The sequence below is a fragment of the Orcinus orca genome, chromosome 5 (assembly GCF_937001465.1).
Source record: "Orcinus orca chromosome 5, mOrcOrc1.1, whole genome shotgun sequence".
NCBI classification, from domain to species: domain Eukaryota; kingdom Metazoa; phylum Chordata; class Mammalia; order Artiodactyla; family Delphinidae; genus Orcinus; species Orcinus orca.
The window spans coordinates 145,049,649-145,063,599 of record NC_064563.1 but is presented as its reverse complement, the minus strand read 5'-3'; the positions used below and the strand labels follow the sequence as shown (position 1 = coordinate 145,063,599).

At 48.4% G+C, this 13,951-nt stretch overlaps 1 protein-coding gene across 1 annotated transcript; it reads right to left on the bottom strand.

The window, feature by feature from the left end:
- Positions 1 to 9,746: 9,746 nt before the first annotated feature.
- LOC117199289 (interferon-induced GTP-binding protein Mx2-like) lies at positions 9,747 to 13,326 on the bottom strand. Its single transcript, XM_049709867.1, is given in 3 exon segments — positions 9,747 to 12,034; positions 13,043 to 13,189; positions 13,192 to 13,326. Coding segments are annotated over 3 exon segments (522 nt in total). The 3' UTR covers positions 9,747 to 11,794.
- Positions 13,327 to 13,951: the final 625 nt, after the last annotated feature.

The following is a 13,951-nucleotide window of genomic DNA, read 5'->3' as shown; positions in this document are numbered from 1 at the left end:
GATGCAAGAGTCTGGGCTCATAGAAATCACTCCTTTGATGTGCACCTTAACCATCTAGGGCCAGTATCCTCTTTTTCTCCACGCTGAATCCCCTCAGAATGCACAGTCTCCGGTAGCCGCAGTAGCTGATGGTTTGAGGGCTGCAACATCCTTCGTCTACTGATAGAGCAGGGGACGTTCTTCACACACACAGGGAAAGCTTGGATGGAACCAAACTCAATACAGTGGCACCCAAAAGGAGGGGAGGAGGCCCCATGGAGCAGCTCCCTGGCCTGACGGCTGCCGTGCTCTGCAGGGCCCACTGCTGGAGTCTGGGCAATCCCACCCAGGGTGGTCTGATGGGAGAACACACGCTTCCCCAATAATTATCCAGGAACACTTGCCTAGCTGCTTCCCTGTCCGGGCCTCGGTTACTTCCTAGTTACGAAGAAGAGTGAAGGCTTAACTCTGAGGAATGATCCTACTTCCTGAAACCACATGAGGCTCTCCCTGTGATTCTGGTTCAGGCATGAATTCAGAAAGAGCCGCTAGCAAAAGTGAAAACTGGCTGGGGCCAAAGCCAGCGCCGGGGCCAGGGCTGGGGGCAGGTGAGTGAGTGAGGTGCCTGGGGTGCAGGATTTAAGGAGCTGCTCACTTTCAGTAGGTCAAGTGCATCCTTAATGTTGGTGCCCAGTTGCTTCACACTCCTCCCGCTCTTGCCTCCTGGCCAGGGACTTGGCACCTGCCGCTTCCAATATGCACATTAGATGGCAGTTCCAAGAGCCCAGGGGCGCGTTTGGGGTATAATTGAACACAGTAATAGCTCATAGGCACCAGGCCATAGTATGTGTTGGGTGCCAGCCTGAGAGACTAGCTCACCTTCACAACCACCCTGTGAGGGAAGTAAGATTGACACGCCCATTTTACGTATGAGGAGACTGAGGCCAAGGAGTTAGGTTACCGCTAGGCCCCTTGGCTAGGAGGTGGGGAAGCTAAGATTGCAATCTAGGCTTTTATTCCCAAGCCTGTGCTCTGGAGCACCTTCTCTCCATGCTAAAATCGACACGATGCAGCTCCTGTTCTCAGGAAGCTCACAGCCTTTCACCTGAATTGCTGATGATTCTTTCCCTTCTAAAGAGACATTGATGACTCTATATTCTAACAGATGAGTGTCAAACTCTTAGCCCTTGAGAATTGTCCTCCAGGCTCAGCACCCCACTTCTGCTGGCCTATCTGTCCCCCTGGGCTCCTGGAGACATTCTCCTCCCTTGCTAAGTCCCAGCGGCATGCTCCCTGTCTCTGCAGCTGCCCTAGGGAGCTCCTTCTAAGCCTGGGTCACACCTCTTCCAGCCTCCGCTTCCCCTGGCTTAGCTCAGGCAAAGATGCTTCGCATCCCAGATGGATGTCCTAAATAGTGGAGCATGTAGCCCCCTCCTCGATGGGGCTGTCACCTCGACAAAGTTCTCATCAAGCTTCGATCCCTCCAGTGCCTACCACCCAGCAACAGTAGTTGCTTAGTAATCACAGGCTGAGTTTCATTGGACTGAGCACAGCCATCTCAGCCCCTGGGGATCCCACCACAGCATGCACCTGGCCCTACCCTCTTACTAACGTTTCTTAACTCCATTAAAACGTGTCTGGCAAAAACACAGCATCCACGGGAGAGCATATCAGGGGCCAAACAATCACTGATCCCAGAACTCCTGCTGCCTGTGCAGTCACGGATGCCCAGGGCTCTGCAGGTCTCTCTGGTCCTGGTCCTGCCCTCTCATCACCTGCATGGCCTGGCCTTGCAGAAGACAGGTGAGCTGGTGCTTACGGGAAACCAGGCCCGACAAGCTTCCAGGCATCGCTCCCCACCTGCAAACCGGTGCATTTACTCAGACACCTGTGGGAAGCGAGCGGCACCCTGTGCAGGGATGGGAGGGGTGGAGTGGAGGTATTCCAGCGAGCTCAGCTTGGCGCGCCCCATTGCCTGAATGTAGCGCCGCCTCAGTATGCAAGAGCTTCCATTTCAGGGCGCTTGTCCTCCGCCTGCGCGCTGGGTTTCTTCCCAGAAAGCAGCCTGCCTCCGTCCTTCTCCAGGCCTAGTGGACTTGCTTTCTGGGAGCCCCACGCCCCAACTCCCCTCTTCCCCAGGACCATGGCCTTGTCACGCTGTCTTGGCCATTTTGAACGCCCTGTCTGCCACCAGGCCGTCAAGGGCACGGGCAAGTTCGTGATGTTTGCTGTTGTACTTGGGGTCCAGCACAGTTCCTGGTACATAGTATTTCAATAAATGTTTCTAGAATGAATGGTGAGTCAGAGGACTGGCTCTGGTCTTGCAGACGTGGTCCTCACGTGACCTCGGAGAGTTACCCTAAGCCGCTCAGTTTCTTTCTGATCTGGCGTTTCCCAGTCCATTCAAGCTCGGTTTCCGTTTCTTTGCTCAGAGAAAGTGAAGTCCAGCTGCCGCCCCCCAAGAATCCAGGGGCAGGAGAGGCGGGGGCGGAGCTCGGAGGAGGAGGGGGCGGTACCGGGTGGGGGTGTTGCGCGTTGGAGCGGAGGACGCCGCGTGAGGAGGAGGGGGCGGAGTCCGGAGCAAGGGGTGGTGCCTAGGGGGAGGGGCGGTGTGAGGGCTCCGCCCCCAGGCCGGCCAAGTTGTCGCGCCCGCACGCGGTAGGGTACGCTGCGCTGCTGCCTGGACGTTGCATCAGGTCCGGACGCACGTCTTCCGGAGCCCGGCGGCACGCGGGGCTGCGGGGTAACCCGGAACCACCGCGGTAATGCTCCCGTGTCTGATGCTACCAGGCCGAAGCGCAGAGCAGCGCTCCGCGGCCGAGCGCCCCATCAGTCCCGCCAGAAGCGCCAGTGCCTGGCGTCACTGCCACGTTTTGTTTTCTCTTCTGTGCTGGTGACATAGACCTGGCTTCTCAAAGGCTGGTTCCAGGACGAGCAGTGTTGGCTTCACCTTGGAGCTTGTTAGGAACACAGGGTCCGTCACTCTGCTGGAGCTGAGTGGCCCCGGGACCAGGGCCACTGGTGGCCCTGGGACCAGGCTTAGTGTACATGGGGCCATTCCAAAATCATTTTTTCCTGGATAAGGGTCAGCTGTCTGTCTGGCATTCGTCTGGTGATCAACACTTGGTGAAAGTTTGCTTTAACGATGAAGGAGGCAACAGCACGTGTTCCCTGCCTTCCCAGGACCTCTCCCAGGGGGTAACAGGAAGTGGCCCAGGCCGTTCTTTCCACCAGTTCTTCAAATTCCAACCCAGGCTGCTCATTCCTCCTCTGCCTGCAGCTGAGCTCCGTGTTTCATGGAATAGAAAGTGGAGGGAGCCCAACACAGTGTCTCTGTGTCAAAACTGTCATCTCTTTGTTATGGGGCATCTGTGGAGCGACCATGTCAGGTACTGGGCTAATTTCTCTACACATATGATCTCTAATATTGCAAAAATACATCAAATAGTAAATGGAGCTCAGAGAGATGGACTTGATCTCGGGTGGCCTCAGCCTGCCACGGCTTGAAGCAGGATTTTGGTTCCCTGGCCAGAGACTGAAGTCAGGCCGTGACAGTGAGGCCCCTGAATCCTAGCCACTAGACCACCACAAGGGCCAGTGGCCAGTGATAAAGCCCCTGGACCGTTGGCTTTGTAGAAATAAATTTCCACAAAGAGGTGGAAAGTAGTGAAACAAGAAAAGTGTTTATTAGGAGGAAAAAGGGTACGTGTGAATAGGCACACACTTGCGGGCTCAGAGAGAGAGTTGCGCCCTAGTGCCAGTTTGAATCCCTTACATGGGGCATTTCTTCAGGGTTTCCTCTGCCCAATCATCTTGCTTTGCCTGGCTCTGAGACCGTACTTGGTGTATCTCAGCGTCCTCCCTGTGTGCGCGTGCATCTCTTAGCCAAGATGGATTCTAGCAAAGAGGCCTATGGCTAGGATGACATCACTGCTTTGGGATGCCATCTCCCTCCCTTTTTGACCCCCAAGGAGCCTTTCTGTGGGTGTGTAGTCAGGAAGTGTTACCGAGTCCAAGCTCGCTCTGCTCGCTGCGCACGACAGGCCAATAAATTGGGAGACAAGATGCTGAGGCAAGGAACAGGAACTTTATTCGGAAAGACGTCAGACCCAGAAGACGGTGGATTAGGGTCCCCAGAAAACCATCTTCCCGGAGTCTGGATGCCAGTTTCTTTTATAGAACAGAGAGGGGGAGGAGGTGAGGAAGTAAAGTAAAAAGGCCATAAGTCTTGCAAAACATCTCCTGGTTTGGCCAGCCTCGGGGAGGGGATGTGTTCATTTCTTCTTTTCTGCTGCCATCCACAGGTGGACAGGTCAGGGCGTCTCCCTGTGAGCTGAACAAAGGCACTTTGGTTTAACATTCCGGCAGAGGGGCAGGGTTCCCCGAGGCAGGCCCTTATGTATGCCTATAGCTTTCGACAGAACAAAAGCAGTGGAAAGCAAAGGGCAAAGTGAAAGAAACAGATCCAACCTGGAGTCAGATTTTGTTCTTCTCTGTTGCATTATCACTGCACCATTGATTGGAGAGAATATCCCTCCCCCAGCCCACCTCTACCCCAGTGTGGAATCTCAGGGGAAGGGAGGGGAGGGAGTGATAATGGAGCAGGTCGCTCTGGGGCTCCTGGGCACAAAAGCCTTTCTGTGTCCCCCATCTCTTGATTACAGAAAATAGGTTTCATTCAGCCTCCATGACCTTCCCTGAGTTCCAACTGGGCAGCTTCAAACAGATGCTAATCAGGGAAGGGAGGGGATGTGAGACAAGGAAGGAACAGTCAAGAGAAACAACAGTGCAGCCTTGGGGCAGGGTCCTGGTTCCCACCAAGGGATGCACACAGCAATATCTTCGAGCTGCTTTGCAGGTACTGAGACCCTCCACCAGGTGGGAGAAGTTAACTGTGTGCTGCCCATAAGCATGTAGCCCCCAGACCTGTTGGAACCAGAAGGTTGGTGATGCTGACTCCCACTTACCACCAACCAATCAGAAGAAAGTCCACCAGCTGATCACGCCCACTTTGAACCATTACTATAAAACTTCTCACTACCCCCTCCAGGTTGGGATACACAGTTTTGAGGGCATTAGCCCGCTGTGGCCCCCTTTGCCTGGCAAAGCAATAAACCTGTTCTTTTCTACTTCACCCAAAACTCTGTCTTCAAAAATTAATTCAGTGTTGGGGTAGAGAAGCTGGATTTGACTTCAGGAGGGATCGTGTTCAAGCACAGGCAGATCCCCAGACTTTGATCAAAGCAGATTTCACCTGTAGGAGCAGGTCTGCAGTGCCCAGAGGCAGAGGAGAAAGGAAGGTCCCACAGGTAAGGTATGCTGTGAGAGACTTAATATACACACAGTCAATGGTCAGACCATCTATGAAAACAGAAGTCTGAAAACAGAACAGGTGAAGCAACCCGCCCAGGAAACCAATCCACTGTTAACAGCAGCCAACCAAGGAAGACAGCCTGCCTTAGGCCAATGTGTAGGAAGTCAGAAAGCTACCTACCAACAATCCAGGAAGCCAAACAATAACTCTTGTAACAATTAGCCCCAAATGACCGGGTTTTTTTTTTTTACCAAACCAGGTCTGTTTGCAGCAGAGAAAGAGTTTATTCACAAGACGGTCAAGCGTGGGGAAGGGAGAACAGGTCTCAGACCTGCCTCCCGGAAGGCGTGGAGGTTTAGATATTTAGAGTTGGGGAAAGGTGACTGGAAGTGGGGAAAAAGGTGAGGTAATCAGTGTCTTGCGCAGGCGCATCTGGGTTACATGGGTCGACTATGAAATTATTCAGAACCTATAAGTTGAGCGTTATGTTTTATTCGGCGGGAAGTTTTAGAACTTCACGCCTGGGAGGCAGCATTTCAAGTAACCCTGAGAGAACTGCTCCAAGGAGGTGAGGGGGGAGCTAGGATATATAGGAGTTTTGCAACAAAGGACAGGTAGTAGGAACAAATGATTACTGTTAATAAAAGAAAACTAGATACCTCAAGTTAAGGAATTTAGTGCTTTTCTATGTATGGGAAGATGCAAAGTCTGGGCTCACTGAAATCATTCCTTTGATTTGCACCTCAGCTCCCTGGGGCCAGTATCCTGTGTTTTATATCCTCAGTTCCCTCAGGGCTCACCAGCTCACCACAGGCTGTGGCTGCCATTGCTGACGACTGTGACACCCTTTGTTTACTGACACGGCAGCAAATATTCCATTTATCACTGGTTTCTGCATATTCATAAAGGAGGCGCATAACATGATGGGAGGGTGGAGTTTTCCAGCCCTCTGGCCTCAAAAGGCCATATGTTGGACACCTGCATAAGCCCAGGTTTAGGGTCAGTGGTCCCAACCAGCCTTAGCTGGCTCACACTGTACGGGACCTGAGCCAAGTTCCGGTAGAACAACTGGGCTATGGGTAGCTGGGAAGGTGTGCAATCAAAGAGAAAAAGGGAGGGAGGGAGGGAGGAAGGAAGGAAGGAAACTAAAGGCTGCTTAATTGGCGAAGGCAGTTTACAAGCTGAGGGGTTTTGACAAGCTACCCCCATCTGTTGTTCTGCAAGGCAGGCTCGAGAATTCCTATTAGCTATCAGTTTCTGTCAAATCTAGGGGGGCATGGTTTCAATTTGGTTACTATGAAACTTCTAGGTGGTGTTTGGGGGGCTCCGAGGAGCTCTGGTTCTTCATGTCTCAGCACAGAAAGAACTCAGCCAGAGGCAGAGTGATAGGTAAGAAGTGATGTCTTAGAATAGGACACTTGTGAGGCTTACAAGCAGGTGGATGAGAGCTTTCTGCTCCCCAAGAAGTTAGTGGGCTACAGTTTTATAATCATAGGGAAAGTGGGGAGGGGGAAAAGGGCACCTTCTTCCTCATTCTTGAGTAGACGTCACGCTTCCATCATCAGCTCCACCTCCATGTCAGGTGGGGGAGTTTTCTTGTCCCTACCTGGTCAAGCCAGCACTGCCATGGCACAAGGGAAATGAGCAAAAAGGTGGTAACATATGCTAAAAACGGTAAATCATCTCAGGTTTTAGTATAATGTCACTTTTCCCTATATATTTGTTTTTAGTGTGTGCAGAGGAGCAAGTCCTAGGAATGAATCATTAACTTACTGAGCTTACTGTGCAGGATGTGGGTCTCACGCCACCATTGTTTTATCATTTGGGGGCACGTCTCATGCTTCTGTTTCATGGTTTTGTTGCTAAACAAGCATACTTGATTTTGTGGTTAAGAAAACCTGCTTTCTTGGGCTTCCCTGGTGGTGCAATGGTTAAGAATCCACCTGCCAATGCAGCGGACACGGGTTTGAACCCTGGTCTGGGAAGATTCCACATGCCACGGAGCAACTAAGCCCGTGTACCACAACTATGGAGCCTGTGCTCTAGAGCCCACGAGCCACAACTACTGAGCCTGCGTGCCACAGCTACTTAAGCCCGTGCACCTAGAGCCCGTGCTCCGCAACAAGAGAAGCCACTGTAATGAGAAGTCCACGCACCGCAATGAAGAGTAGCCCCTGCTCGCCGCAACTAGAGAAAGCCCGCGTGCAGCATCGAAGACCCAACGCAGTCAAAAATAAATAAATTTAAAAATAAATAAATAAAATTAAAAACAAAAAAAGAAAACCTACATTCCTGATTGATCATTTACAGGGGTCTCCCAGACTTTTTTCTTTACTTATAATCCCCTAGTAGGATTAGCTATTTAAGCGCCTACTTTGTCCTTTTACTCTGTCCCTATCAAATAGAGTCCCTACTTTTTTGTCCCTACTTTTAATTTAGGACTCTAAAGAAAAAAATGTTGCCTGCCATTCCAGTTCTACAAGGATCAAGCCGTTGGTCCCCGTGGTTGCCCACCCACAGTGCACCTGAGGGGAATTCAGGATGGAGAAAAACGGGAGGCATACTGTGCTTTGGATATACCAGCCCTTAGAGAGTTAAGATACCTACCTAAGGAAAAATTTCAAGGACCGCAGATTCTTGCATCTTCCCATACATAGAACAGCACTGAGATCATTAACTTAAGATATCTGTCCTTTGTGATTAGCAGTAATCTTTTTATGCTTGATGACATGTTTTTCCCAGCAAAAAAAGTTCACAAATATCCTGGCTCCTCCTTTACCTCTTTGGAGCAATCTCTCAGAGCAGTCTGAGCCTTCCTTTTTTTCCACTGTAAAGCTTTCCCACTCCTCTGCCTGCCATTGAGTCTCTGACAAAATGTGAGTCCTGGTGGTGGGCCCGCTTGCTATAGCCAGCTGTGAATAAGTAACTTTGCTAGTTCTTGTGGACTAAGAATGCTGCCTGCCATCAGTAAACAAAGGATGTCACAGTCATCAGCGATTGCAGCCGCCCCAACAGTGAGCCCCGAAGGAACTCAGGATGGAAACGAGAAATACCCACCATCTAGCAGTCATCAGACTGCAGCCATCCGACAGTGCAGCTTGTGACAGTGCACTGCACTAACAGTGCAGCTTGTGGAAACGCAGGATGAGAAAGCACAGGATGCTGGCCCCAGGTAGCTGAGGTGCACATCAAGGGAATGATTCCGGTGAGCCTAGCCCCTTGCCTCTTCCCATACATAGAAAAAAGCTAAATTCCTTAACTTGAGATATCTGGTTTTCTTGAATTAACAATCTTTTGACATTCCAACTACCTGCCCTTTGTTGCAAAATGTCCTGTATATCCTGGTTTCCCCCGAACAGTTTTCTCAGCCTTTGTCTGAGATGCTGTCTCTCCAGGGTTGAAGTCCTAAGAATGTCCACCAAATAAACCATAACTCTCAACTTTTAGGTTGTGTTCTTTTTTTTTTTTTCCATCTACATTCTCATTTGGGTAGTCTTCCTTTATTTCCACATTTGTTATGAACAAACCCCAGATCCACAGTAGCATTGGAGGAGGAAACGTGTGTGTGTGTGTGTGTGTGTGTGTGTGTGTGTGTGTGAGTGTGTGTGAGTGAGCCTGGGATAAGAAGGAAGAGCAGGGAACATGTCTGTTTCTTTATTCCTGTGTTTTGTTCAAGGAATATTCTCCATGGATGTACGGGTGGGTGTGGCAATGTCCAAATCCTGTTTGCTCCACCTCCTGCTGAGCTGGACCACATTTCCCAGCCTGCCTTGCAGTTAGGTGTGGCCACAGGCCTGACGTCAGCCCACGGAGCGTAGGAGTAGTGATGTACACTACTCCCAAGCCTAGCTCCTGGAAACCTTCCTTGCAATCCTCACCAATCTCTCTTGCCTCACCTGCTGGCCAGATGTAGAGGGTGTGGTGGAGGATCAAAGGCCACTGAGATGGTGGGGTCACTAGGTGGGAGGAGGCTGGTGCCCTAAGGGACAGTGTGGCTCTGAACCCTGCCAAGCCACCTTGGATCACTGTGATGTGAGCAGGAAGCACCCTTGGATTGTGTTAAGCTGTGCAGATCTTAAGGTGTTTGTCGAGAAGTTAGCTCCATGCTTTGACCTGTTGGAAAGCCAGGTGTAGTGGGTTTGTTACTGAACTCAGATTTGACTGCTCACTGCTCAGAAGTCAGTATTCAAGAGGCAAATATTGGCAGAAAGGAAAGTTGCTTTAATCGGAGCCCCAGGAAACTCATACACCTGGCTCCAAGCATCTTCCCTGGATGCCTCGCACCTGGGTTTTGGGGTCAGTCCTGAGGTGGTAAATGAGAAGCTTTGGTTGAGGCTGTGTATGTGTACACATGAGTGAAATGTATTAAACATTTAGGGGAAGCTTTGACTATACAATTTATGAAACAAATAACAAACATCAGATTTTATTTTTCTCAGAATTGCTTGTTCACAACAGCGTTTATTATACGAAGAAATTTGATTCTTTTCTTCAGCTCTGCTACTATTTGTACATGTGACCCAATTGATAAAATGAGGGGGAAAAGCCAAAAAGAAAAAAAGTATGATACCTAAAGTGAAACCAGTGTTTTGTCTTTTAAATTTTCTTCTCATAATCTTTAGGTTCAATATTACAAAAGTTCTTTAAAATCAGAGTAACTTTGTGAGACAAGGATTCCCACTTTTGCCGCTTTTATTCAACATAGTATTGGAAGTTCTAGCCAGAGAAGTTAGGCAAGATACAGAAATAAAAGGCATCCAAGTCAAAAATGAAGGAGTGAAATAATCTCTGTTCACAGATGATATGACCTTATATGTAGAAAACCATAAATAGTCCACAAAACTCTTATAACTAGTAATGAATTCAACAAAGTAGCAAGATATAAAATCAACACATAAAAATGAGTTGCATTTATGTAAACTAATGATAAACAATCTGAAAAGGAAATTAAGAAAGCAATTTCATTTACAATAGCATCAAAAAGAACAAAATACTTGGTAACTAACTAAGGAATTGAAAGACTTGTACACTGAAAACTACAAAATATTGCTTAAAGAAATTACAGTAGACACAAATAAATGGAAAGACATCCTATGTTCATGGATTGAAAGACAATACTGTAAGATGCAAATACTACCCAAAGCTATCTATGGATTCAGTGCAATTTCTATCAAAATTCCAATGACATTTTTTTGCAAAGATAGAAAAACTCATCCTAAAATTCATATGGAATTTCAAGAGACCCTGAATAGCCAAAAAAAAAAAAAAAAGAAAAAAAGAACAAAGCTGGAGGACTCACACTTCCTGATTTCAAAACTTACGACAAATCTACAATTATCAAAACAGTGTGGTAATGTCATAAAGACAGTCATATAGACCAATGCAATAGAACAGAGCCCAGAAACAAGTCCTTGCATATATGCTCAAATGATTTTGACAAGAGTGCCAAGATCAATAGAGAAAGAGCAGTCGTTTCAAAAAATGGTGCTGGGCAAACTGGATATGCATACGCCAAAGGACTCTTACCTAACACCATATACAAAAATTGTCAAAAAGTATCAAAGAACTAAACATAAGAACTGGCTGGAAGAGCTTTAGAATTGAGGGCTTCTTGACAGACCTAGAGGTAAAGAAAAAAAGTGGTCTTTGTTGGAGGGAAAAATTGCTGGCATTTTTGAACACCTGCTTTGGGACACATAGTTTGTAGAAATGGTTTCACTTAACCTTCCTAAAATTCCTGTGAGGTCATTAGCTTAGTTCAAAGAAGAAAATAAAATTAACCATAATCCTCCAATCTAGAGATGACCACTGGTGTGAAGCTCTATGCTTTTTAAAAAAATGTTTTTCCTTATTAAATTTCTCTTTAAGACTTAACACAGCAATGGAGTTCACTGCAAATTAAAAATAATATCACTCAGCCTCTTGTCTCCCAGGGGACTGGGAAACACCATCACAGCAAATGATGGGAAGCAGGTGGCATGGCATGACTGAATTTGTCAGAAAGTGACCAGCTAAGGGACACCATTCCAAACAACCAAAGTCTGGATTTAAGCCATAGCCTCAGGTAATCTCCATCATTCATTGGTTCAATGAGATATTTATTAAGTGGCTACTATGCTCCAGGCACCATGCGAGATTCTGGAAATACAAAAGAATATGAACTGACCTTACCTTTCTGAGGTCTCATAGTCTAATGCAGAGGGGTGAAAAATTAACAAAGAATGCCAGCAGTATTTAAGAATGCTGTAACTGGGGGCTCTGGGGCCCAAGGGCTGGAGAGCCCCCTCTTTACAGAGGACAAGGAAGACCTCCCGGTGGAGGTGACAGCTCTGTGGGTCGCGGGACTTCAGATATAAACTCTGGTGCTGAGTGCAGCACAGTGAAGATGGACACAGACAGCAACAGAAAAGTCTGGCCCCAAATGAGACACCACTTCCTGTACCAACTCCCTTACAGTCACGCGCATAGCAAAACCCAGCAGCACTGGTGTTCTTTTGGGATTTACCACTTTAACTGGGGGAATTCGTAGAGAGCGCGCCGTGCCTGAGCCAGCCGGTAACTTTTCTCCCTAAGGAATCTCCTCTTGGCTGTCGTGTCACTCTGTTCTTGAAGCAGCCAGGAATAGTACTGTTTTTCCTGTAGTATCTGCATCGTGGCTTTCTGTAAGTAATCACCATTCTCTTGGAGCATAAAATACTGAATTATGAATGGGATCAGGTTGGCGAGACGTTTGCCGGTTTCCTGGAAGAGGGGATAAGAAGGGTCAGCTGGAGGGGTCTGGGGCCAAGGCCTGTGGCTGCAGAGAAAAGTTCTTGGATGCATGCACGGTCTACTTGCTGAGTCCTGGTGTCCCGTCCACCTCCACGCCAGCGGTCAGTACCAAACCAAGGGAAGGATCGATTTGGGTTGCCCAATTTTCCCTGCCCAGGTATTCCCTCTGGCATGAAGAACCCACCTGTAGGCTCGCAAACCCATACCATGTTCTAGACATCCCAGCCTTTCTGGGAGCTCCTCCCCCACCCCCGCTTCTCCTCCCAGGAGGGACCTCACAGCTGTGAACCCTGGGTCCCATCTGGGAGCCGATCGGGACCTGTGTCAGCGCTTGCCTCATTCCCTCCTTTCCTCAGCATCTCCAGTTTGCCTGACAGCTGGACCCCACACCTGGGTAACTCTACTTCCTATTCTGATCGAGAAAGGGCTTCAGGAGTTGGGCTTCTTTGCAGTTTAAAAGCTACCTCCTTCTCTATGCGCCCTAATACTTTAGTCCACGGATGGAGTGTTAGAAACCACGAAGCCGACTGGGTCGCAAAATCTAGGGAAAGCCTTTTTCATTCCCACTTTGTGGACCTCGCAAGTTTGAGGCACTTCAGGAGCTGAGAGCCTTCTGAACTATGAAGGGAAGCTAAACCATAACCAGTCAAGTCGGCGCTTTGCTGTATTCTGATAATAGTAATTTTGTAATTTATGCATAGCACAAAATACAAAGAACTTTGGAGATGGAATTAATTTTGAGTACATTCTCTGCTCCATGAGAAACCTGATTTGGGGGCAAATTAAAAGTGCTTTGGTAAGGTTACTATAAAACTATAATGAGATAATATATGAGTAGTTTTTCACAGCCAAAGGGCTTGGTACGCAGCAGTGTGGCCTCTCCCCTGTTTGCTCAGCTAAGCAGCTGTCAACGGGGTTACCCCGCTCTCTGCTCGGCAGGGACCGCAGTGCACTGTCCCTGTACCCCTACATGCTCACCGAGAAACACACATTCAGGTGGACCCAAATTTCCACAGTGGAGGAAAATGAAGGCGGATCATTTAAAAGGGGCGATTTCGACTGAAGATTCTGTGGAGGCGTTCCCACTGGGTTAAAGATCTCTTCTCAGACTCTGTTCAGAGCCACACGCTGTGAATCTGATCTTGACAATAAATCAATTGCTCCATCCTGAACTGAAGCCGGGTCAGATTTTCTGCTGTTTCCGCTTGTTTTGCTTTTATGTCTTCAATCTTCTTCTGGTTGAATAAGAAAGAGAAACACATTACTTCTCTTTTTCTCCCTCCACCCCCCGCCACGTTGCTTAAACAGCCTAGGAAGTACTATTATGTTGAACACGGAGTTAAAAATAATCCGAGGTCAAAGAAGACCTGAGACTTAAATGGCGATTTTCAGGAGCTCCCCCTTCACCCTCTACTGCTGTCCTCACCTGTCCTATCCTGTGATTCTGCTCCTTGCCTGTGCCAGGCTCACCTTCTCTACTGCCAGTCTGTGTGTTTGTTTGTTTAGTATACTTGCCGCCAAAGGGAGCACACACCTGTTCCTTTTCTCTGCCCCGACCTCCATCGCCTCCCACATCCCCGTCCTTCTGGTTCCTCCATTATGGTTTATTCTACATTTTCACGCCCATCACTCTTGTCTCTGTAGTTGGCTTGAATCCAAGCATTCAAGAATGTCTCCAGGGCTAATGGGCACAGTGGGATAACAGCTCCCTATCTGTGTTTCCCAGAAATCCTGCGACTCCCATGTCACCTACAGGGTCAAAGGCATCCCGGGAATGGGAGAGAGGACATAGTGGAATGGGTTCACTTCTTGGCTTTTGAGTTTCAAATGGACTTTTGTGCATTGAAGGCAGAGACAGTAATTTGAGAGAAGAGAGAAACTTCACAA